Source organism: Odocoileus virginianus, chromosome 26, assembly GCF_023699985.2.
Source record: "Odocoileus virginianus isolate 20LAN1187 ecotype Illinois chromosome 26, Ovbor_1.2, whole genome shotgun sequence".
NCBI lineage: Eukaryota > Metazoa > Chordata > Mammalia > Artiodactyla > Cervidae > Odocoileus > Odocoileus virginianus.
The window spans coordinates 43,671,935-43,695,270 of NC_069699.1; the positions used below are offsets into that span (position 1 = coordinate 43,671,935).

The 23,336-nt window shown below is 51.2% G+C and overlaps 1 protein-coding gene across 18 annotated transcripts in view; it reads right to left on the reverse strand.

The window, feature by feature from the left end:
- CACNA1D (calcium voltage-gated channel subunit alpha1 D) overlaps window positions 1-23,336 on the reverse strand; it is a 336,899-nt gene that overhangs the window by 32,854 nt on the left and 280,709 nt on the right. For 9 of the 18 annotated variants that reach the window (XM_070455907.1, XM_070455904.1, XM_070455905.1 and 6 more), the window contains 8 exons: window positions 15,874-15,957; window positions 9,047-9,091; window positions 8,505-8,633; window positions 6,181-6,246; window positions 4,128-4,219; window positions 2,696-2,855; window positions 1,963-2,090; window positions 1,731-1,827 (listed from right to left, as the gene is read on the reverse strand). In XM_070455907.1, the coding sequence (XP_070312008.1) occupies window positions 1,731-1,827; window positions 1,963-2,090; window positions 2,696-2,855; window positions 4,128-4,219; window positions 6,181-6,246; window positions 8,505-8,633; window positions 9,047-9,091; window positions 15,874-15,957 (801 nt within the window). Of the gene's footprint in view, window positions 1-1,730; window positions 1,828-1,962; window positions 2,091-2,695; window positions 2,856-4,127; window positions 4,220-6,180; window positions 6,247-8,504; window positions 8,634-9,046; window positions 9,092-15,873; window positions 15,958-16,396; window positions 16,481-23,336 lie in introns of all 18 variants that reach the window. The other 9 variants (XM_020885971.2, XM_070455906.1, XM_020885972.2 and 6 more) reach the window with 3 other exon arrangements.

Below are 23,336 nucleotides of genomic sequence, written 5' to 3' on the forward strand. Positions count from 1 at the left end.
ATTAAAAGAGACTTACTCCTTGGAAGGAAAGTTATGACCAACCTAGATAGCATATTAAAAAGCAGAGACATTACTTTGCCAACAAAGGTCAGTCTGGTCAAGGCTATGGTTTTTCCAGTGGTCATGTATGGATATGAGAGTTGGACTGTGAAGAAAGCTGAGTGCCAAAGAATTGATGCTTTTGAACTGTGGTGCTGGAGAAGACTCTTGAGAGTCCCTTGGACAGCAAGGAGATCCAACCAGTCCATCCTAAAGGAGATCAGTCCTGGGTGTTCACTGGAAGGACTGATGCTGAAGCTGAAACTCCAATACTTTGGTCACCTCACGCGAAGAGCTGACTCATTGGAAAAGACCCTGATGCTGGGAGATATTGAGGGCAGGAGAAGAAGGGTACGACAGAGGATGAGATGACTGGATGGCATCACCAACTTGATGGGCATGAGTTTGAGTAAACTTCGGAAGCTGGTGATGGACAGGGAGGCCTGGCGTGCTGTGATTCAAGGGGTCGCAGAGAGTCAGACACGACTGAGCAACTGAACTGAGCTGAACTGAACTGATGATGGTCCTGGTTATGCCATAAAAGGTTAAAAGAGGAACTAAGGGTATAAGCCTTGATATCTACCTAAAAATGAGAAGGGGATCTTCTCTCTCTACTTTTCCTTTGATTATAAAAATGTAAACCTATCTGCTCTCGGGGCTGCACTCCCTTGCCTGCCCCCTCTCTCACAAGCTTCCTATGCTAATAAACTTACTCTTTGCCAACCACTCTGCCTCACACGGAATTCTTTCCACATCAAGACAAAAAAACCTGAGTTTCAGTGAGCTCAGGTGAGTGGTTTAAACTAAGAGACAGTGGGTTTGAGTCCTCTCCTAAGGCAGGGATTGTGGGTTCAAGTCTCAATCTGAGGTGCAGATGGGTTCAAGTCCCATCTGACAAAGAGTGTGGTTTTAGCAAGAGACTTGAGTCCACCCCTGAGAGGCCACTGCTCGATGCCCACTCACTGGGAAGGAGGCTCTGGTGGCAGAGGGTCACCATGTACACCATCATACAAGCTAAGAGGTGTCCGGGTCACCAAGTCCTCTCCATCCTACTCCCTAAGCAGACCCCTACGCCAAGCCCTCCCCTCCAGGCCTGCTCCCCTGCCCTCCCTCTGGCTCTTGACGTGTGTCACAGTGAGATAATGCAACAGCTCTCCTGGGTGTTCTCCTGTCCCCAGTTCACACCTCTGTTGCCTGGAGTCAACTTTCTAGAACGGACGTCGACTCACGTTCCTTCCATGAGATTCAGCATGACATAGAAGGCTTCGCGCAGATACGCTCAGCTTGGGCCTCAGGCCTCCTGCCACCTTCTCTTGGGTTCCAGCCACACCAGCCACTTCCTGTTCTCCTGCCTCCCCGTCTGGGCTCTCTGAGCTCCCCTTCTGTGATGCCCTTTCCGCTCCGACAAACTCCTACTTCTCTCCTGCTGGACCTGATCCAAGTGTCATCATTCCCTCCCTTCTCCCAACCAGTGACAAATTACATAATTCCCTTCCTAATCTTACCATTGGCTGAAAGGGTGACTTGAGAGTTGTACATTCAAGAACTTCTCAAGGACGGCAACCACATAACACTCATCTCAGCACCCCCCAGCGCCTGACGGCAGGCTCCGTAGAACATAAGTTAATCAGTGCTGACTAAAGCGGGGAGTCCCTACAAGGGGCCTTCAGGCGCGCCAACAAGACTCTCACCTTGCAGGCTACCCGGTGTGGACACAGCTTCCCGAAGCCCAGGGGAGGCTGGATGCGGCGGAGCAGAGTGACCACGTCCAGGTGCTTGATCCTTCCCCTGGAGGCAAAGCACAGCGTGAGGGCAGGGCAGCACCACTCATCCGGGCTTGCGGGCCATCCCACCTTCCCCAAGGAGCACAGCCAACACCCAGAAACAGCTCATGCAAGCCAGACGGAATTCTTTTCCACTTACTTTGCCTCAGGGTCATATTCAGACCAGATCCGTTTGAATTCATCTAAATGGTGAGGCCCCAGAATAGACCAGTCCCGGGTGAGATAATCAAAATTGTCCATGATGACAGCCACGAAGAGGTTGATGATCTGTAAAAGCCAGTTGGGGGGGAGTTTCAGGTGCAGTGAGATTAGCTGGGTTCAATCCTAGTGAGCGCTTCCTGATTATAAGGGTCACAAGACATTTGGACCCATTTCTTCCAGAGAGGTTGAAAAACTTTCATTCTAAAGAACAATTAAGAAAAAAGCAGGCTTCCAGCTTTTCCAAATGGCTTGGGTATAGTCCCGGGAGGTGAGCCGGAGTGGGGAGGGGAGTAGGTAGGGGAGTAGGTATTGTCTGATCTTTTGAAACACACTGGAGTTTTATAATTTGCACCAAATAACTTGCTGTCTTAAGTCACTGCTATGTGCAGTGGCTTTGAGAATTTTATAAAAGAACCAGCAGCCCTAAGAAGCCGGAGTGGTGAAGCCTGTTAGCGAGCACCAAAACCCCTACTACAGCAAAGGTGCTTATACTAACACAGGTCTCACTCGGCAGAAACCTCAACTGCCCAGTAGAGTCTGAGTGCTCATCAGCATAAGATACCCCACAGCTATTTGATGGGGCAATATCATTGGTCCGAATCCCCAATGCTACATGAATATCTGTCTATGAGAGGAGTGCAGGGGTGTGTGAGGCAGTTCTGATCACTTACCAGAAATGCACAGAGCATGTAAAAACTGATGAAATAAACGATGGCGAAGTTGCTCCCACACGTGTATTCCTCCCCAGGGTTGTAATCCGAGTCGGGGTCGCACTGCTTCCCCGGGAGGCAGGCTAGCATGATTTCCTGCCAGGCCTCCCCCGTCGCACACCTTTTTCGGATCAAGCAAAGAAAGAAAGAAGGCGTATAAGGCTTAGACCTTCAAGAAATTTTAAGAAAAAATATTTTTCAGTAAGATCAAAACCTAAGTAATTTGGGAGGAAGGCAGCTTGATTTAGTCAAAATTCCTAAACTGAAAATTCTATTTCTTTTTTCTTTTTTTTTGCAAAAGAGACACAGATGTATAGAACATCTTTTGGACTCTGTGGGAGAGGGCAAGGGTGGGATGATATGGGAGAATGGCACTGAAACATGTAAATTATCACATGTGAAATGAATCACCAGTCCAGGTTCGATGCATGATACAAGGTGCTCAGGGCTGGTGCACTGGGATGACCCAGAGGGATGGGATGGGGAGGGAGGTGGGAGGGGGGTTCAGGAAGGGGAACACATGTACACCCATGGTGGATTCATGTCAATGTATGGCAAAACCAATACAATATTGTAAAGTAAAAAAATAAATAAAACTGAAAAAAATATATTAGAATTCCTTTTAAAAATTAAAAAAAAAAAAGAAAATCCTATTTATTTTCAAATGCAACTTGTATCAATCAGTAAGCGGAGGACCTGCCGCAACTCCCTTTGATAAGCATCAACCATTGGATACAAGCACATCAATTCTTTCTGTATAAAGGGATGTTTGTTTTGTTGTCTTCTCTCTTTTAAACACTTACACTATAATTTTCAAATGATTATTATTTTTAGCAACCTAACATCTGACAGCTTGATTAGATTCCCGTGTTCAATTCTGTTGAAAGAAAAGAACTGGAAACTAACTTACAAAGAACTTGCTCTCCAGTCACTAGAGTCGATAGGAATTACCTGTATGGTTTCTAGAAGTTCTCACACTTCAAGACACTCTGTTTACAAAGTTATTAAAAAGAGTTAAAAACAATCCCATGCAGCTTGAGATTGTGCCTCTCACAACGCTCCCCACTAACTGTGCAAAAGGCCTCCATGTTCCTGCTAAATTTTCATTTTCCTGGTTGTTTGAGTGCATGCGCCCATGTGTGAGCACACACTTCATACCACCCCAGTGGCTCAGGAGACCTACTCGTCCACTCCCAAGTGGAAAACCGTAAGCCAATCACAATGTGAATGACCAAAAGCCAGCAAACTTCCTGTGTGACTAAAATGCTACCATGTCCCTGTAAGAATACAAAACAAATACACAAAACCCCTAGGACCCAACTGCTTTAAGAACCCGGGTCCTGTTTTGCTCGGGAGCCCAAAGCCAGAGACACCTGCTTGGGACTGGCCTCACCTGAAGAGGAGCAGCACCGCCTGGGGAAAGGTCTGGAAATTGTTGTTCCTGTTGATCTGGTTGTTATCTCTCATGGCCACTTTCCCAAACATCTAGAGACAGAAATTGTTAGGGGAAAAAGAAAAAATTTTAATCATATAGAGAAAAAAAAAAAAAAAGCCCCCCACATGTAAATTTAGAACTCAAGTTTCGGTCAATACCCAAAATGCCTGGCACTTGATTCATCCCACTGAGATGTGCTGGGCTCTGTTCTAACCACTGGGCACATCCTCAGCTCAGCAAGTTCCCACCCTGGGGAAGCGATGCAAAAATAACCAGACAGGCAGCCCTCCCAATGGGAGTTCGGCTGGTCCAGCCCCACGGGATCCCCGAGGCTGGGGGCTGGGGCCAGGGAAGGCCTCCAGGATGAGTGAGGTCAAGGACTGGACTGAAGGGTAAGGAGAAGCCAGTCAGGCGGCAAGGAGGGCAAAGGGCTCCAGGCAGAGGGAGCACGGCCTGCAAAGGAGCAGAAGCAACATGGCCTGGGCACTCCCGGAAATGAAGCCAAAGTGAGTGTGACAGACAGACCGAAGACAGGCATGGGGGGCTGCTGGGCTTTGCTGTAAGGGCCGGGAAAAGTTACTGAGTGCGTCACTCACAGAGATTATAGAAGCCGACTGACATTTAGGAAGAGCCTGATGCCCAGCAAAGATTCTTCCGTGAACATGGGGCGGTATGTGTGATGTGGTTTGCAGTTCTCTGTGACACTTAAGTTTTACACGAGGACGTGACGACATAAAAGACCTTCCGGGGCCCAGAGCACCAAAAGCCACTGACATACAGGGGCTCAAACACTGACTCTTCATCCAAAACCCCTGGTGATATGGAATCTAGAAAGGTGGAACTGATGAACCTATTTGCAGGGCAACAATGAAGACGCAGACCCAGAGAACAGACTTATGGACAAGGGCGGCGGGGGAGGGGGGGCGGTGGTGGTGGAGGAAGGAGTGGGCGAGATGAACGCAGAGAGTAGCATGGAAGCATATACACTACCATACGTAAAACAGACAGCCAACGGGAATTTGCCGTATGACTCAGGGACCTCAAACCGGGGCTCTGTCACAACCTAGAGCGGTGGGAAAGGGTGGGATGTGGGAGGGAGGCTCAAGAGGGAGGGGGCACGTGTACAGCTATGACTAATTCGTGTTGATGTATGGCAGGAATCAAACCAAGATTGTAAAGCAATTATCCCTCAATTAAAAATAAACAAACAAGTAAAACCCCTGGTGAGTCCTGGTGACTTGCACGTGCTTCTCTGCTTTAAGAATACAAAAGTAGGGACCCCCACTCTCTGCTACTGGAATACTTCTCCTCCTTCTCATCACAGCACTCCCTGACCTGAATCAGTGGACAGCAGGGCAGAGAGATCCCAGGGTGGGGGTGTCCAGGACCACAGACTCCTCCACCTCCCTCTCCCCACAGAGGCTCTGCCCCCAACCCGGCCACTTCATGTTAGGTCTCAGTTAGTGAGCTCCTATCCCCTCTTCACACCTCAAGAGGGGCTGGAGAGCAGGCCCCAGGTCACAGAAGGGCTTGCTTCCATGCTTCTTTTTAGAAGGGCGCTTCTGAGGCAAGATAATGGTTCACTTCAGCCCCAGCATCTGAAATGCTTTCAGATGATAAACAGACTTTAGTATCACTCAGTATCCTCTTAGCAACGGTGGTGCAGAAAACAGGACAATTATGGCTTCTTTCAGTACTGCGCTCGCCGTGGCTACACTCAACTGTGGGTTTTCTCCACCAGTTGGCTCTCCTCAGACACAGATCGGGGGTGGGGAGTGCCCTAAACCCAGCTTCCCCTGACATGTTCTAACCTCCTCACGCCCTTCTAAGCCTGGGGCTCTCGCTGGTACAAGCCCTCTCCTGCAGGGCCAAGTCTTTCTCAACTTTATTGCTCTTTAGCAGCCAAGCCTGGCTCAAAAACCATGACCTGCCTTTCCAGTCCACCTGTCCCAAGAGCAGCATGCTGGGGCAATGCAGCAAAGAGATCCAGGGGAGAGGTGCTGGAGCGTACCTGCATGCCGATGACCGCGTAGATGAAGAACAGCATGGCGATGAGAAGGGCGACATATGGGAGCGCCTGGAAGACAGGAAGCATTTGGGTCAGCATGAGCCTCCTGCCCCCTGGCACCTATGGCTCGGGGGGCGGGGAGGGGAGAAACTGAAGGCCCACATAGAGTACACCCTCTATTCTTTCCCATGCTATACGGAAAGGACATCAGTAGTGATGAAGAGCTTTTAAACCCCAGCAGAACAGCACAGCTTCAGCCCTGAGGACACCAGCCCACACACCTTGGATTACGAAGCTGCAGGCGTGATGTGCTGGCCACGGTCATCAACAGTGCGTCCTGCTCCTAAATAGTGTTACCTCTCAGAATAATGCTTAAATTTACTGTTGGATTCCTTTGTGAAACTACTGTAATTGATAAAATGGTTCCAAACTGCTTGCTTCCTTCATTTGTGGGTGTGTTTGCAGCAGGGGCAAGCAGCTATTTTGCAAAGGAACATCTTTATGCAAAATCACCTTGTGTCTGCTGAAGTACTTCCTTAGAGTGAAGTGTTAGGAGTGGAATTACTGGGTCAAAAGGGAAGAACCACTTTCTGGCTGTGGCTATAGAAAGCAAGACACTTTTCTTAAAATGCACCCTTTTTGAAAGAAATGCAGAACTGAGGGCTGGGCCAGGGAAGAAAAGGAGCTAGCTGTGTGGTGGCCAAGCCTGGGCTCTCCTTAGGAACATCAAATAAAAGCACGGGTGTGAAGTCAGACAGACCCCTGGTCTTTTAAGCCAAGGCTCCTCAAATGCTTTTCTCCCTCATCTCAGGTGACAGAATATGTCCATGTGCTCAGCATGCCTCCAGGGAGTGCCCAGATTGTTAAGGCCAAGCTCACATGCATAAAACCTCCACTTGTTCTCCTATCTGAGAAAGGTCATCAGAAAGCCAGTGGCTAAAAAACCTCCCGACTTGTGCCAGGTCTGAGTCTGTGACTGCCAGCTTGGCCCAGAGTAGCTGCACCATCGTGACAGCTGGGCTGGTTAACAGCCCCACAGGGTTAGTTCCAGGCTGTCCTTGCCATACCAACATGCATTTTCTCCTAGATAAGTGTTGAAGAATTTTGTTGGCACAGCTTCTCAATTTTTACGGTCCGCTACTTGGTGACATGAATTGATCCATAGTGACCAAAACCTTTTTAAAAAGGACGGATGACATTATTGCTTGAATCATTCTATCTTTATAGCAGCTCAGTCACAAACATCGGTGCTCTGTATTAATAACAACAGTCTAGGCTTTAATCCCTTTCCAGGACCGAAGCTCACCTGCCTGGAACCCCCACTGGCCCTGCCTCTCTCAGAGTCGCAGCCTGGCTCCTACCATAACCTCATTTTCCCCAACAGGACTCGTGAATTTCCTTCAAGTTTCTGGACTGACCTCCTTCCCCAAATGCACACCTTCTCCTCTTTACCTGTTAAAAATCTGCCCACTGTGGAAAAATGTCTCCTGAGATATTAACAACAGTTACTTGAGATGTGGGGGTGGGTTGTTCTCTGTGTATCTTTGGATAACTTCATTTGTTAATGTGAGCATTTATAGCTTTTGAATTAAAAACTGTCAAAAGATAAAGAAATGAAGAGCCATGACTTATTTTCTAATGTTTGTGTGCATCTACAAGCTCCCCAAGTGGTGTACCTCTGGATGAGATTCTGGGCCCTTCACGATGGAGTGAGTCTGAAAGACTGGAACATCTGGTGTGGGGTGCCAGACGGTACAGGAGAAGCTGGGCTCTGTTTGGCACAGCCGGGAGAGTACTGCTGACAAAGGGCACTTGGCTTCTACCTAGATGCCCTTCACGATGCAATCCTGCCAGGCAGAGGACAGCCCAGGATGGGGGACGGTGTGCTGGCCCAGGCCAGTTGGTCTCTGACTTTGTATCTATCAACAGATCAGCCACCGGACTGGACTGTGGCATCCTTACGAGGCTTCCAAGGATTGGAAGCCTCCGATCCTCTGATCCTCCCTCTCTCAGATGTCAGCATTCACCCCGGGCAGCCTGGGAGGGACAGAGGGGCATGGAGCCCCGTATCTCTATCAGCCTTGGAAATGCTGCAGAGATCTCAGCTCTGGGTCCTTACTGCTCTTTCTTCTGCTTCCTTAAGCAAGTCATCCTAAGTGATTTTCCCAAGCAATGCTGGACAGGTCTCTTCTGTGTTCTATGTCTTCCACGGACCTTGATGGTCACAGTGGTGCTGCAGAAGGGAGGGTGGATCCACCATGATAGGGGACAACCACCGACTTACACATGATCTTCAAAGACAAAGAAGCCCTCGGCATGGCTCTTACCTGGAAGGACTTAATAAAAGTCCACAGCAGTGTCCGGATGCCTTCCCCCCTGCTGAGAAGCTTCACCAATCGCATCACTCGGAAAAGACGGAAAAAGGTGATGGAGATTCTATTGCTCTCTTCAGAGTTCTGAAGGGTTATCATGGAGAGGTCAAACCCAATGGAAAGTAGAACATGCAACACTTTCAGAAAAACAGCAACAGATGCACACAGAGGTGGCAGAGGTAAGAATTAAAGATGTGTTTCTAGGGCCTTTGCACCTTACAAAGCATGATATGAAAGGAGAAGTTACATGCTAACAACACAGGGCTTTGGAAAACTGCGTCCACACAGCACATGCATGTCCACGTGGTCTAGAGTGTTAAGAGGAGGACGCTGGGCTGGTCAAGAGTACTGGACACTGATGATGAATGCAAACCACTGCAGACACTGTTCTGGAAGGCCAATCATGGAGAATACAGAACAACTAGTGGAGGACTCGACATGGCCCAATAAACTCAAGGGAAAGGCCCAGCCCCCCGGGGACTAGTCACTGATCTTACCCCAGGTGTAGCGGTTGGGACAGGGACATTTTCACTTTCAGTTGGCTTTAAGAAATCAAAGATTGAAAATGCATTAATGAACTGGGAAGGAAGCTGGGGTTCAGGAGACTGGCCCCTCCCCACTTTTAAACATTCTGTGGTTTGTGTCTCAGGAGAACCCACGTGCTCTCTCCCTGAGGAAATGCCACAGCACTGCCTGGAGCTGGACTTGAGGGCGGGCGGCCACTGACGCAAGCTCGGACACGCTACTTGCCAATCCACACCCCAGGACGTGACGGTCTAAGTGGCTGACAGAAATCCAGTAGAAAATAATGCTGCAAGACTTCAGGTGTCCCCGCACACAGAAATGCAGGGTGGGATTCTATTTTCTTAGTCGGGGTTGTGCGTCTGAGGAATGAACTGCTCTGAGGGAAACCATTCCTAACCCTGGGGAACAGGATGACTCTACCAAGCAGGGAAAACTGAGTGGAAGCTGCCTGTGGTGCTCAAACCTCTCACACTCCACTCTGCACCCAGAGAGCTGGGTGGGGCTGAGTCAGAGCACACAGGAGGGGGGTTGGTTACCCCCTGAAGCTGTCACGGCCCCGCTGGGAAGGCTCTGCTCTAGACAACTCCTGGGAAGCAGCAGCCTAGCACCAGCGCGCCCTGGGCTGCTTCAGCACTGCTTCTCGCTGGGCTCCGGTCCCCAGGGTGCAGAACCCCAGCCCTTACTGCCCTGTGCTCACCTGCCTCCCCACTCAGGCTGGGAGCCCCCAGGGGCGGGGACCTCACCTCACTCCAGTCAGTGCCCAGCACAGCGTCTGGCACTTATCAAGAGGTTCAGTAAGTGACTATGAGAAGGCAAAGAGGTTGTAAGCCAACTCACAAATAACAGGAGGCATTTTCAAATTCAACAACAATGGCTGAACAAGAGTTGGGAAGTGCCAGCCTTCCCTCCAGTGGGGTCCCCTCTGCTGAAGCGGCCGGGCTATCCGGCAGCCAGCACAGGAAGGGGGCTCTTCTGGTTGGGGGGCCATGAATGGCTGGGCGCTCTCCAGGCCTCTAGGGAGCCTCTCTGCACGGCATGTCTGTACAGATAAGGGATGTGCATGCAAGCCTGGATGCACACAACAATCAGATGGGTTCTCCTCCCTGGAGATACCAGGAGAGGAAAAACTCCATTCTGAAGGCTCACTCTTATTTACAGCTGCCTCCTAAGACCAAAACTAAAGCTCTGTAAAATTCATAAAATATAAGGTACTTGGGCACGACACCTCACAACTGAAATTCAGCAATGAGATTATGAAGCCAGGACTAACAGGTTCTGGTGGGGTTAGGAAGGGGTCCCTGCTTCAGTTGGGATGCTCTTCTATAGATAATATTCCTTCTATTATCTCACCTCAAAAGAGACTGTATCTCCTTAAAGGGACAGATGATGGTTTTTTAAATCATGACTTTAACAAATGAAGGTCTTCATTTACCAAAGTCCTCCTGCTTTCCCACACCATCTCCCTCAGGGCTATGTGCAGGGGGCTCCAGTCTCACCCACATAGCTGGACTGTGAGGTGGTGTGTGCACGTGTATGTGTGCTCAAGGAGACCAGAGTGTGCACAAGACAACACTCTGTGGTATACTTTTGCAATGTCGTGTTAGACCTGCAAAAGAATAAAAGGCTGGTGGTCGGGGACCACACTGGTTTTGGCCATGACCTGGCTCAAGCCTCTCCAGGAGAGACCTGGCTGACCCCTCCCTAGCCTGCTCCAGAAATGACAGCTTGTACATCCCGCTGACGACATGGCAAAGTTAGCTGCCAAATGGACTTCTGAAGTGTACATCTCTTTTTCAACTGTTGTCTCTGAAGTATGTCAGATCTTGGGCTACAAACATGAAACCATGGGTAGTCTTGTTCAAAAAAAAAAAAAACAAAGAGGAAGAGAGAGCATTTGTGGAGGGACAAGGCAGCATGACATGCAAGAATGGAAGCACAGGGCAAACGGCACACCAGGTTGCATGCATCGCCAGGGCAGCCTGGGACACCCCTCCCCGGCCCCCACATGCTATGCTGGGCAGGGAGGATGTCACTGGTAGCACTCGGGGAAAAGCGCAAGTTGCCAAAATATCTTACAAACTGAGGGATCCTGAGGACGGCTTTCCTAAACTGCAAATGCCAGCCTGATGAAAAGGGCAGGCCAGCTCTCACCCTGGGCTACCCACAGGAACTGTCTGAGGATCTTTAATACTCTGATGCCTGGGTCCTACTCCAAAGATTCTTATTTAAAGGACCTGGAGTATGCCCAAGCTTTGGGTATTTTTAAAAGCTCCCGGTGGTTCCAACTCAGCCTGTCACTCACAACAGCTCATTCCCCTTAGATCTGGAGCAGCCACACAGAGTGGGGCCACCAGGAAAGCCCCACACAGGCTGTTACAGCTAAGCAATGGGTTCTTCTGGGGTTGATGAGGGTTCAGTACTCAGATGGATGCAAATGGAGTAGGGCCATCCCCATCTTCTTTACGAGGGATGGAGGAGGCTCACAAACCCAGGGAGCTGGTCAAGGGTATAGATGGACCATGAGCAAGACACTGCTCTGCCAGACTCCTGGGATCGACCACAGGATACCCCTAGAGGCCAGGACACTAGGGAAGGTCTCACCCCCCAGGGAGCTTCTACAGACAGCACTGAGGGCTAAATGATCAGTTTTCAATCAAGGGATTTCCAGTGTCATCCTGGGACCTGGGCTAGATGACCTTGGTAGCTCCTTCCTGAGATGCCAGTCTTTGTTCTGAAACCCTACAGGAGGATGGACCAAACTATACACCAGGGTCTGGAAAGCCCCTTCCCACAGGGCTCCTAAGCAGGCTCTTGAGATGTAGGCTCCAGGCTAACCCCCTGCAGCTACAGGAGTCAAATGAGCCCTGAGTTCCCCAAGTACACACGGAGCAGTCTGCATTTATGCATCAAGTCTCATCTTTTCCTGAAAAAACGGAAAGGATGCCGTTTTCCAATCCAGACAGGAAGCCAGCCAGCATCTCAGCAAACCAGTCGCCCTGAGGCATCCTGGGGAATTCCTATGGGGAGCCTCTGACTTCTGACCTGACAGGTAACACCTCTGGCACGGAAGCCTTCTGTATTGGGGATTGCTGAGTCTGTCTCCAGAAACCAGCTACCTGGTCCCTGGAAAAGGGTGAGCATACAGCACGGAGGGCTGAGCAACCCGACTGTGGGTTCAGAACAAGAGACTGAGGGTAGCTGTGGCCACCTGGTCCACCTGGGCCCATGACAAGGCAGCAACAGTTCTGAGGTCCCTGGGAGTGAGCGCCCTCTGTCGCTCCTGAGGGCCAACAATGCAGATGCGGCTTCTAAACACGTGTGCTGCCTCCCCAGCAGCAACGATAAAGATGAAGTCTCAGTGTCAGCGACAGGGGTTACGGAGAATATGAGGCTGGGCCATTTCTCCACTCAAGGAACAAACAGGCATCAAAGAAGAAGCAAAAATGAGCCCACCAGTCCTCATCTGACATTTTAGCAGCTTGATGATGTGATGACCAACTGTGATGAAGACAAGTCCATGAGAGCTGTCAAACCACGACTGTGGCTGGATGGGTGCTGGGGAGGAGGGAGCAGGATGAAGAGGGTTGGGTGAGCATGCAAGCAGGACAATGGAAAGGGCCATCCAAACTGTTTTCACAAAGAACACAAATGCAGGCTTGATTGCTCATTTCCGGGTCAGATCAATTCATTCCTGTGATTATGCTGGCCTGTCACAGAGCCAAGTGTGACTGACCAAGACGGCCCCAGCTCAGGTGCCAGGCTGGAGACACAAAATAGGGCACAGCAAACAATTTAGATGACCACAATCCAAAGCACTCCTGTGAAATTCAGCAAAAACCAAAGGTGGGGAAGCCAAAGACAAGAATACAGTCTTTTGAGTGCTTTTGCTTTAACGACTTCACCGTATATATGTTTATATATACTTGCCGCTACAATTTTCTAAAAACAAAACCAACATGAAAATCAATTAGGCAACAGAAAAGATCAACAGAAGTTGGGAGAGAGAGCACAGCAAATTAAACATTGCAAAAAATGACTCATGGCAGCTAAAAACAGCCAACGATGGACCAAGAATATTCATGCTCAGCTGAGTCAGGAGTGCAAGGGACAGGCCACCAGGGAAATCTTGTGTGCTGCTTCCCTGCAGAAATCGGTGTGGGAGAGGGCGGGGTGGAGGAGCCACTGGTTACACTGGGAGAGTTATGTCACCAGAGGTTTAGGACACCTAGTCTCTCTTGTCTCTGTGCTGTGGCCTGCAGGTCACAGATGCCCAGTAAAGATGTGATGAAGGACTGCGTGAATGAGAAGGTGGCCGTGAGCATCCCTTCTACATGGAGGCCCAGCCCAGAAACGCTGAGGCCCCCTAAGGGTCTCCTACTGGCCCAGGGTGTTGAACTGGCACTGCTCCTGGCTCAGGGAGGTTTGGTGTCAGGCTCCATCTGACCAGGGGAAAGGTCACAGTTGCTGAAAAACAGCACAAGGATGTTGACCGGTGTGATTTTTGAAAGCCTGATGGAATGTCAATGAAAGCCTGTACTGCACAGACACCCCAGAGTCAAATGCTAACTACAAAATTGTCTGTGGGCTTTTACAGACCTGTGGCTTTCCTGACCAATGCAAGGTGAAGGAGGACACGTCCGAGACACCGCTGAGCAGGGCTGAACCAGAGGGAAGGTGCAGTGGGCTCAGCCCCAACACGCGGTGAGGCAGCCAGGAAGCTGCGTATGCTTCTGGGGTGCACCAGAGCGGGGGTCAGGCGTTAGAGAGTCGGGGTGTCCACCTGCTGCATAAACCCTGGCCACATCCTGGTGCACAGAAACTAAGTATGAACTCCACCACCTGCACGACAGCACTCCAAGGAGAGCTGCTCAAAGTATCATTCATGATATTCTCACTTGCGTTAGAGACCACCTCTGACTTAAAGGTCTGGTTCCAGAATGTTCACCTAAGCTTCCTTTGATGGAGGCTGTAAGTGCTGTATGTGGTGAGATGATTAGGCAGGCAGATGTCTGGTTGTAAACTGAGAAGAGAGCCCAGGGCCACCCAAGGAGGGTCCTGCTGTTCTCCCAGCATCAGATTATTTTTATAACCAAGCATAATTTACACATTAGGAATGGCAATTTTATACCTGACTCAGGGAGTATTTCGCATAAAGTGGAATTTATAGACATCTAGGCTTATGGAGGTTGGCGGATCTGTGTACCTAAGTCTAGCAACATAACATTTCAGTACCTGGTCATGGCATGAAGTTGAGTGTCCCAAGGCTTAACTCACATCCTCAAGGACACGGTAATGTCTTACAGTTCATTTCACTTATTATTACAAGGAAAACCTACATTTAAAGTAATGATGCTGTATCTCCCTAACACTTTGGGGTTTTTTAGCAAGTACATTCATAAATAACTCCTATCACTTTATCATTGCAATGTACCTACAAAGCAGGGAGGGCAGACATCATTCACCCTGGTGGGTCCATGAGGGAACTGAGGCCCAGGCCCAGTGGTCCACTACTCTATACTCCACTATCAGCCTGGCCCCCAAAGTGGTGGCATACAGAGATCTCCTTCTCCTTATTTGATACAGGCTGTCTGGGCACCAGGATGGACCACACAATCCCACAGATGTCAGCCAGGCAAAGCGTGGCAACCTGTTCCCAGCCAGGCGTCGGGGGCAGAGGGCCAGGCTGGCACAGTGGAGCAGGAAGCCCCACACAGCACACAGAAACCCACCCCATGCTCCACCCGTCCCTGCAAAGGGCGCCACACAACCGGGGCACACACGCTTGACACCCACAGAGGTCTGCTGATGCACTGCAGCCAGACTAGGTGGGCAGGGCCGGTTCTGCCCGCAACAGGCCCTCCTGGTCGAGGCATGGGTCAGATCCCAGAGGGGCCGGTGGGAGGTGGTGCTGCCCTTTTTTGGAGCCTTTGAGTTTTGAGGAGGGTTCTCGGATGTTTCCTAAAGGGTGGCAGGGTGTCACTCCAGCTACCTCACTGCTCCCCAACACGGGATTCAACTGGGCGCAATACAGGAGCGCTGACACCCTCTCCTGATACACTCAGGCCCCCCCGTGCCTGGCCTGGGGCAGCCTTCTATCTGCATCACTACTTGGGGAGCTAGGACGGGGACGTTCTCCAGCGTCACCAGCAGGCCAGGGTACAGGTGAGGATACCTAGGGCACGGCTGTGCGGTTTCTCTCCTGTACTTCCACAGAACCACAGTGGGCACCAGGGCTCACATGATGAACTCTGTTTTCCAGCTGGAAAAACTGAGGCATTAAGCAGCCAGGGGCCTTGCCAAGGTCAGACAGCTACTGGGTGGCAGTGCTCACATACCCACACCATTAACTCCCAGCCCTTGGCATCTTAAGAAGGTCTTTAATAATCATGTTTTCATCCCAAAATGGCAATTCCACATTTACTTCCCCACTGTCATTCAGAGAAAGGGGATGGGGGTGGGAGGGAAAATAGTCTTTTGGAATAAAAGTGGAAGTCACTCACTTGTGTCTGACTCTTTGCGACCCCACAGACTATACAGTCCATGGAATTTTCCAGGCCAGAATACTGGATTGGGTAGCTGTTCCCTTCTCCAGGGGATCTTCCCAACCCACGGATTGAACTGGGGTTTCCTGCATTGCAGGCAGACTCTTTCCACCTGAACTACCAAGGAAGCCCTTGGAACAAATGTGTGCGTGAATTTCTAAACGTGTACAGAGGTGCGTGGGGAGGGTTTCTGGTCTCTTCCACATTAGACTTAATGAAAACAATTAGGTTTATAGGACACAAAGTTTGCTACTTACATTCACTTCAGTTATAGCAATATCAACGACGCTACCAACAACAATTAAGGCATCAAAAGTGTTCCATGCATCAGTGAAATAGTGCTGTTAGGCAAGCAGTCAGAAGCCACAGAAGAGAGGAAGCACAACAGGAAAAAAAGAAGAAAAGGACAGTGTTATAAAAGGGGAACATTCTAGCATGATGCCACTTGGCTACTTAAAAAATCGCCCTAAAATAAAAATATACTAGATATGTCATTTTGAGTATCACTTCGGACACAGCAAATAAAAACAGTCACAAGTGCCTGTCTTGCCCTGCCTACTGCACCATTGTCAGTCCTGCCAAAGACGATTCATGTCTCAAAAGGCCTGCAGATCAAGTTCTACGCTAAAAGGCCTCTTCTCCACACTCTCCCTAGCAAACTCCTGGTTTTGGGTCAAGTGCGATCGGGCTCTGTGACTTGTCCAGGTGATGCAGTGCAGGGTGGGGTGGGTGTGCAGACAGAGACAGGACGGGAGGCGCCCCGCGCAGGCACATACTCACGTCGGCTTCGCTGAGGGCCACGTCTACAATGCTGCCGATTACGATGAGGGAGTCAAAGGTGTTCCAGGCGTCACTAAAGTACCCCTGGACAGAGCAGGCGGGGGCAGACGTTCATGAGCATGTAGGAAGGAGACGCCTCCATGCCGACCACATGGGGACACACCCAGGCCCTGCGGCACCCACGGAAACCAGGAGCCAAAGGGAGGTGACCACACTGTCCACCGGTGGAGAGGGATGTGGAGCAGGGCACCTAAATGTGTGAAGGAGTCCATACACGCTCGCAAACACACACACACACGCACACGCATGCATGCACGCACACACAATGCAGATCTTGGTCCTAGGAGGCACTGGACCAAGCCACATACCTGCAGGACAGACAAGAGGGAGGCACTTGGTGATCCTGCCCTGGCACCCAGAGTCACAACCCCAAGCTGAGGGAGGAGAAGGCCTTCCTACTCCTTGCATGGGGTCCCCAATCACCCCACTTCCTTTCCCCAACTTGAGTACTATGATTGGCATTTCACACATTCTCACTTGTGTGCCCTTGAAGCAAACCAGTATCCCTGCCCCTCCTCACCAGTCGAAGTACTGCAGAGGGCATGTCCTGTAAGGATGTCCTCACAGAGCTCTCGGTCAAAGGGACATGAAGGTTTAGAGGAAGACTGGCCGGCGATGCACACGGTCCAGCTACAGAGGTGCGGGCGCGGGGTCAGCGCAGGCAAGGTCTCACGGGGAAGGAGCACTGAGCCAGGGTGATGATGAGCGAGGGTGATAATGGTCGAGGCTCCCACTGTCCCCCAGAGCAGCGTCAACCCCTCCAGAGGCTCCTCTTTCTCTCCATCTCTGTCTTCCCCTCCCTCTGCATCCTCCAGGCTGAGAGGGCTCCTCTCCATCCCACAAATCCCCACTAGGTTCTTCCTCACTTCCAGAGGCCTCTGCAAACCTGGCCTCCCCAACCCTACACTACCTGCCCACATCCACTTCCTCCTTCAGGCTCAGCTCAAATGCCAATGACCTGATGGCTTCTTTTCAGGTCCTCCTCACCTGCAGCTTCCATCCTGGGGACTTGGACTCTCTCTTGTTCTCTGAAGCTGTGATCACATCTTCTGGGGTCTGTGCCTGCAGGTCGACCCTGGGGTAAGCCCTCTGAGAATGAGGACTGTGTTGACTACTCTGCCCACTGCCCATCCCAGGGCTCTGAGCTCAGATGGTGCCTGACATGTGGCAAAGCCTCCACCTTCCATTAGCATGCATCCTCCAGGTCATTCAGCTCTGCTCTATTGTCATTGTTTCGGGTTCTTGAATCTTGTGGAAGGTAGAACATTCCCAAGATGTAACTTAAAAATCCATGTACACGTGGCACACACCCTGCATCCTTTTCTGGGCTCAGCACAGTAGGGGCTATATTAGTGCCTGTCGTCTCCTGACAGTCCCCAGGAAGCCCTCCATTGGAAGGCGTGGTGGGAGCTCTGTACCCAGAGGCTTCTGGTTGCAAGGCCAACACCTGAAAATCCACTGTGTCTTTTCAATAAGACAACATGTTGTGGACATAAAAATTCCAGTCTGAACTAAATAACAAGGGGCCCAGCATGCTTACAACTGGGTGTACTTATTGCTGGATCAAGAAGACCAGCAGAGACGGTTCTGCGAAGGGTCAGGTCCCAGGAACTGGTATCAAGTGCAGGCCCAGAGGGAGCCGCTGCAGAGCCCGGGCCCTTTATGCCCCTGTGGAGAAGGTGGACAGGCTGGCTCTTGCAGTAGCTGTGGCAGAGATGCCCATCCTGATCACTGTTAGTCACCCCAGGGGCATTTACAGGGGAGCTCTAACACTGCCTGAGGGTTTGGGATTTTTAAGCAATTTCATCTTAAAGAATGTACAATCTTCCCAACCAACTGCCGTGACTTCTGACCCCAGCCCCCCGTCTCCTCTCTCCTCCCTTCCCACAATCCCAGCGCCTCCCTCATCGTTCCTCACACTCAGGACTGCCACCTCCCAGACCCCTCTGTCAGCCTCTAACCAGTAAGCAGAGGCCTGCCTGCCCCAACTCTGGAGATCTGTGGTACACGTTACATGTCTGACACGAGGGTCTGCTCAATAAACATCACATCTCACATCTTAGAGCTTCTCTTCTCATGATGCGGGGCTCTTGGCTGGCGAAACTGAGGAGAAGGGGGCCCCCATGTGAGGACAGGACTGGTGCCCCTCAACAAACCAGCCGTGCTGGTCAGCGATGAGAGCAGCACCAGGTCGGAAAGGCACGTTCTACTTCCCTCACCAAGGATGACGTCGGACACAAAGTCTGCTGATGACGCAGAGTGCGGAATGCCAGCACTGCACTGGACTGTGAGAACACATGTTTGTTCCCAGGTTATTCACATCACTGCGAACAGTAACACACAGCGGGCTAACCGGCGGCCTAGCCACAGAGCACACTCTCGGGGGCAGAGCCTGTCCTTTTTTTTAGGGACTTAACAGCAACACAGAGTCACAGGGCACGTGCAGGGCCTTCCCCTATCCTCCAGAGAGGATGCCTTAGAAACGCGTGGTTGTCAGAAGCAACTGGGCCTTGAGAGAGACAGAGAACAGTAAAGACCCACTGTCCTTCCTGTCCATCCCGCACCCATCAGCCCCTGCCCTGTCCTGCTATGATACCTCCCTTAGCGAAGGCCACGCCCACCGCCTGCACACTCAGTCCCACTCTGCTTTCGACTTTATTCCTCAGGAGCTCCTCTCAGGAGTCTCTGTCTCTCCAGAGCGGTCAGTGTTCACCTCTGGACCATTCCTATCAGCCTATGAACTATCCTCCAGCTGGCCCAGCCCGGCCCACTATGATGTATAAAGTCACTCAGAATCAACCTGATAGCGACTTGACCTTTGGGGTCCCAGAACTCTTTGGCAACCTCATCAACCCCCTCTCCGGAGAGTCCACTGCACTCAGTAAGTCGTGCTCAAATCCCAGAGGGTTCCTGGACTGACACCCCTAATCTAGGAGACAGGAGGCTGGAGTTGGTGCAGGTGCCTGGAAGCCATAGGCTCTGGCCAGGTGGCTCCGCTGGGGGTCCAGGGGAGGCAGAAAATGCCAGCCCTCCCCTTCTTCCCACATCCCGTTTCCCTGTTTAGTAGCCTCCTCTGTAATAAAGTCACTGTCAAGTGACTATGACTCAGCCCCCACCCTTCCCATCAAAGTCACCAGAGCATCTGGTAACCAGCAGGTTAGGCCAGGGCTTCTAGCACGGCACCGCCTTCATGCTCTCTCCTCTTAGCCCGTGACAAGAGGGTTTCCTACAACTGAATGCTGAGGCCAGGGGGCCTGCATGTGGAACCAGCAGGCCCTAGCAGCCCAGTAAGAGTTGGCCCTTATTATTTTTTGTCCTTTCTCACCCATTTGAAAGAACCAAGCAAGTCATTCACAAGCAATAACGTCGATTATTCGAAAACACTTCTTACTCTGGAAATTCAAAATCATAACACAGAGGACCAGGAAGTTTGCTGTTTCTAAGAACTCTGTCCTGATTGTCCATCAGTGTCATCTCCTGCCCAACCACATGCTCCTGGGAGCAGAGTTGGATCCACAGCCAGGACAGAGCATAGGTGCGGCATGGGTTAAGCAGCAAGGTGTTTGCAGTGGAAACAAGAAGAGAAGACCAAGTCCATGCTCTTTTTGATGCCTGGAGTCTCTCTGCAGATTGAAGAAGCTGAGGCAATCACTGGCCTTTTGGGGTTTACTGAGGCAGCCGAATCACCTACCAACTTCTGCCAGGGATTACCTAGGAAGCATTCAACCCAAGAGTTGACCCAGCTTTGGGCAGAAACTGTCACTGACAGCTTTCTAACCAGCATAAGCCTTTTCAAAGGGCAAGCAGAGGCTTGAAGAAAAACAAATTCACATTTGGTCACTCTGCTCTGCCTAAACCTCCTGTGATGGAAGAGCAGATAGTGTCTTATGCCAAGAGTCTGAACTCACAGGCTCATCCACCCATTCTTTTCTTCTTTCCATCACTTTTCTGAGTAACCTGCAGGTAGCAGGCATCGCGTGAGACAAACACAAAGCCTGTGACCTTGAGCAGCTGCTCATCAGCTAATGGAGGGAGAGACACGGGTGGTACTGATGCACAGTGAGCATCTCACACAAGCACATGTGCAGGGGGAGCTGACCCTGGCTGGGCTGGGGGGACACTGTCCATGGAGGAGTCCACATTCCAGACAGGCCTTAAAAGACAACGAGGTGGACAAAGGGCTTCCAGACACAGAAGCATGAGCCACGGAGAAGTCCAGCAGGCTAATAGCTGGGGATGGGGGCAGAGGAGGAATGGCCGGGAAGTCATGACCAGAAATGAGGCAGACATGTAAGTGTGCTAGTGTCTGGTGCAGGACTTTGAATACTCAACAGAGAAACACCTCCCCCACACCCCCTGCCACACACACACAATAGGTGCACGGTCACCTGTGGGTTTACAAGCGAGTGCGCAGAAGGTGGAGGGAAAGGGCTGAGACCAGAGGCAGAAGATGGTTCGGCAGTTGAGTGACACAGGAGGGAGTGGGGCAGGGGAGCCTGGGGTGACACAAGCTAGCCTCCGAAGCCCTGGGCATGGACGTGTCTTACTAGGGGAGAAGGGGACCAGAAGGGAGCTGTGGACCCAGGTCTGGACGGGACAGCTGAGCCCACAGATGAACCTAGTTCTAGTTAAGGAGAGGCATGTTTCCTCTCAAGTGCTGTTATTTGGCATTAAAACACATCACTGAGATATATGTACTCACTATGAACTGAAAAGATAGTATCAAGGTTTCATTCTAGGAGGTGCAGAATATACTCCAGGAAAACTACTAGCGCTGACTGAGCAGCCTTATCTCTGCAGGGACCCAGGGGAGGGAATGCTGTCCTGGGAGGTGGACAGAACCAAGTGCCCAGTGTTTGCTGCACGTCTGCTCTGCACAGAAGCAGGACAGTGCTCAGCCACTTTCTTCTTCCTCCAAATCCTGTAACTCGACTGTTTCCACATTCCAGTGTCTTGGCGTGTAGATCAGGCATTTTCAAGGCACAGTTGACCCTTGAACAACGCAGGTTTGAAATGCTTAGGTCCACATACAGGCAGATATTTTTCAGTAGTAAATCTCACAGCACAACGTGGTCCATGGTTGGACTAATCCACGGATGCAGGGGAACCTCAGATAAGGAGGGGCGACTCTAAGTTATACGTGGATTAACCCGCGTGTTGTTCAAAGGTCAAATGTAGAACCAAGAGCAAAATGCTTAGAGGTCTAAAACGTGGGAACAAAGTGTGGCTCCCTGAAGAAAGGCCCATGGCGGAGGCAGATAACATAGTTGACCACATGTGGGACCAAACACCACACAGGTAGCTTCCAAAAGCACAAAGGAGACAAAGCCCTCCCTGGGGCAAGAGAATCACTGGAGGATTCCAGCAGCTGCCCCTCGGGAGAACTGGAGGGGAAGCCCAGGGGAACGAGACTTGGTTCTTACCCACATCAGGGCCCATCTTTCAAAACCCTAGGGCGCCCCAGTCACGTCACCCCAAGTGCATGAGGTCAATGCCCAATGGGTGGGTCTTCCCCGAGGAGCCGACACAACCCACTGAACAGCCTGCTTGCTCTGCCCTCTCACTCCCTGGCTCTCTGGCCTCTCGACACCTTCCATGCTCGCTGAATCCACACTCCAAACAACTCTCTCCCTGGAAGGATCCCACCTCCCCACCAGGGAAGCTTCCAGCTTTGCGGGAGGTGGTTCCTACTTCCACCCCCCAGCTTGGCCCTTCCTGCTTATGGAGACTGGGTGATCTCACCTTGCAGAGCCTCAGACCATGTCCCTCTACATGTGCTCTCACTCAAGAGGCCCCCTTTTACCAGCCAGGCCTTGCAGAGAAAAGAAGTCAGGTTCCTCCACTTGTGGGAACCCTTCCTCCTGCGATGCCTTCTCACTTCCAGGAAGGACTCTCACCCCACCACCCCACTTCAGGCTGTGCTCCACACAGCAGCGTAGCCTCCAACAATAGCCCCCAGGCTCTCGCCTCCCTCACTACACCCCATCTCCAGCTCTGGGACCTCCACACTCCTAACCCTCCACCTGCAAGCACTTCTCTCCCACTGAACCCACCTCCGCCCAGCCCCCCGCACCCCTTCTGCCTTCACCAGATGGCACCTGCCAGCAGGCACTCTGCGCAGCACTCACTGACTGGTTCCTGAGCGCCAGGGCTGGGTAAGTCTCTAGGGACCCTGTAGGTATGTGAAGTGGGAGCACTGATCCGGGGCAGGACCCACATGGTGGGCAACTTGCAAACTCAGCTGGGTCAAGGGCTGTCCGGACGCCCACCAGGAGGGCTGTTTTCATGGCCACCAAGTGGCCAGCACACCCCACGATGGCCCCCATCCAGCCACCAAGCTGCTACACTGAGGCTCACCTGAGCTAACTTCACTCTTTGTATTCCTAGGACAAAATAGCTACAATCCCATCTCTCTTGACAGATGCCAAAAAGTTCTCCCAGAACGTGTGTCCCTCACCATAGAGAACACGACCTCAGAGGACCCTGTGATTCAGCATTCCGGGAAAGACAACGACTTTCTGAATTGAAGCTGCTGGGCCAGGTTCCCAGCCCTCTAAAGAGATTCTCCCATCGGCTGCCTTTGCAATGTGCTTCCTCAGTCCCACTGCCTCTGACGGGGAGGAGGGCCTCATGGACTCTGTGGAAGGCCCGGCCTTGGTTTGCTAACACGAAAGAGGAGACAGGAGAGTCAGAAAGCATTTTAAGAGCTTTGCTTCTTAGTGAAATGAGTCTCTCTGGCTCCTCCAGACATACAGTGACAACATAAAATCCATCCACTTCACACATACGGCAACAGTGCCCCTCGAGTGTCAAGATCCTGCTACTGCCATTTAAAGATTTCTGTCACTTCTAATCCGAAGTTGTCTTCTGCTGTGAAAAT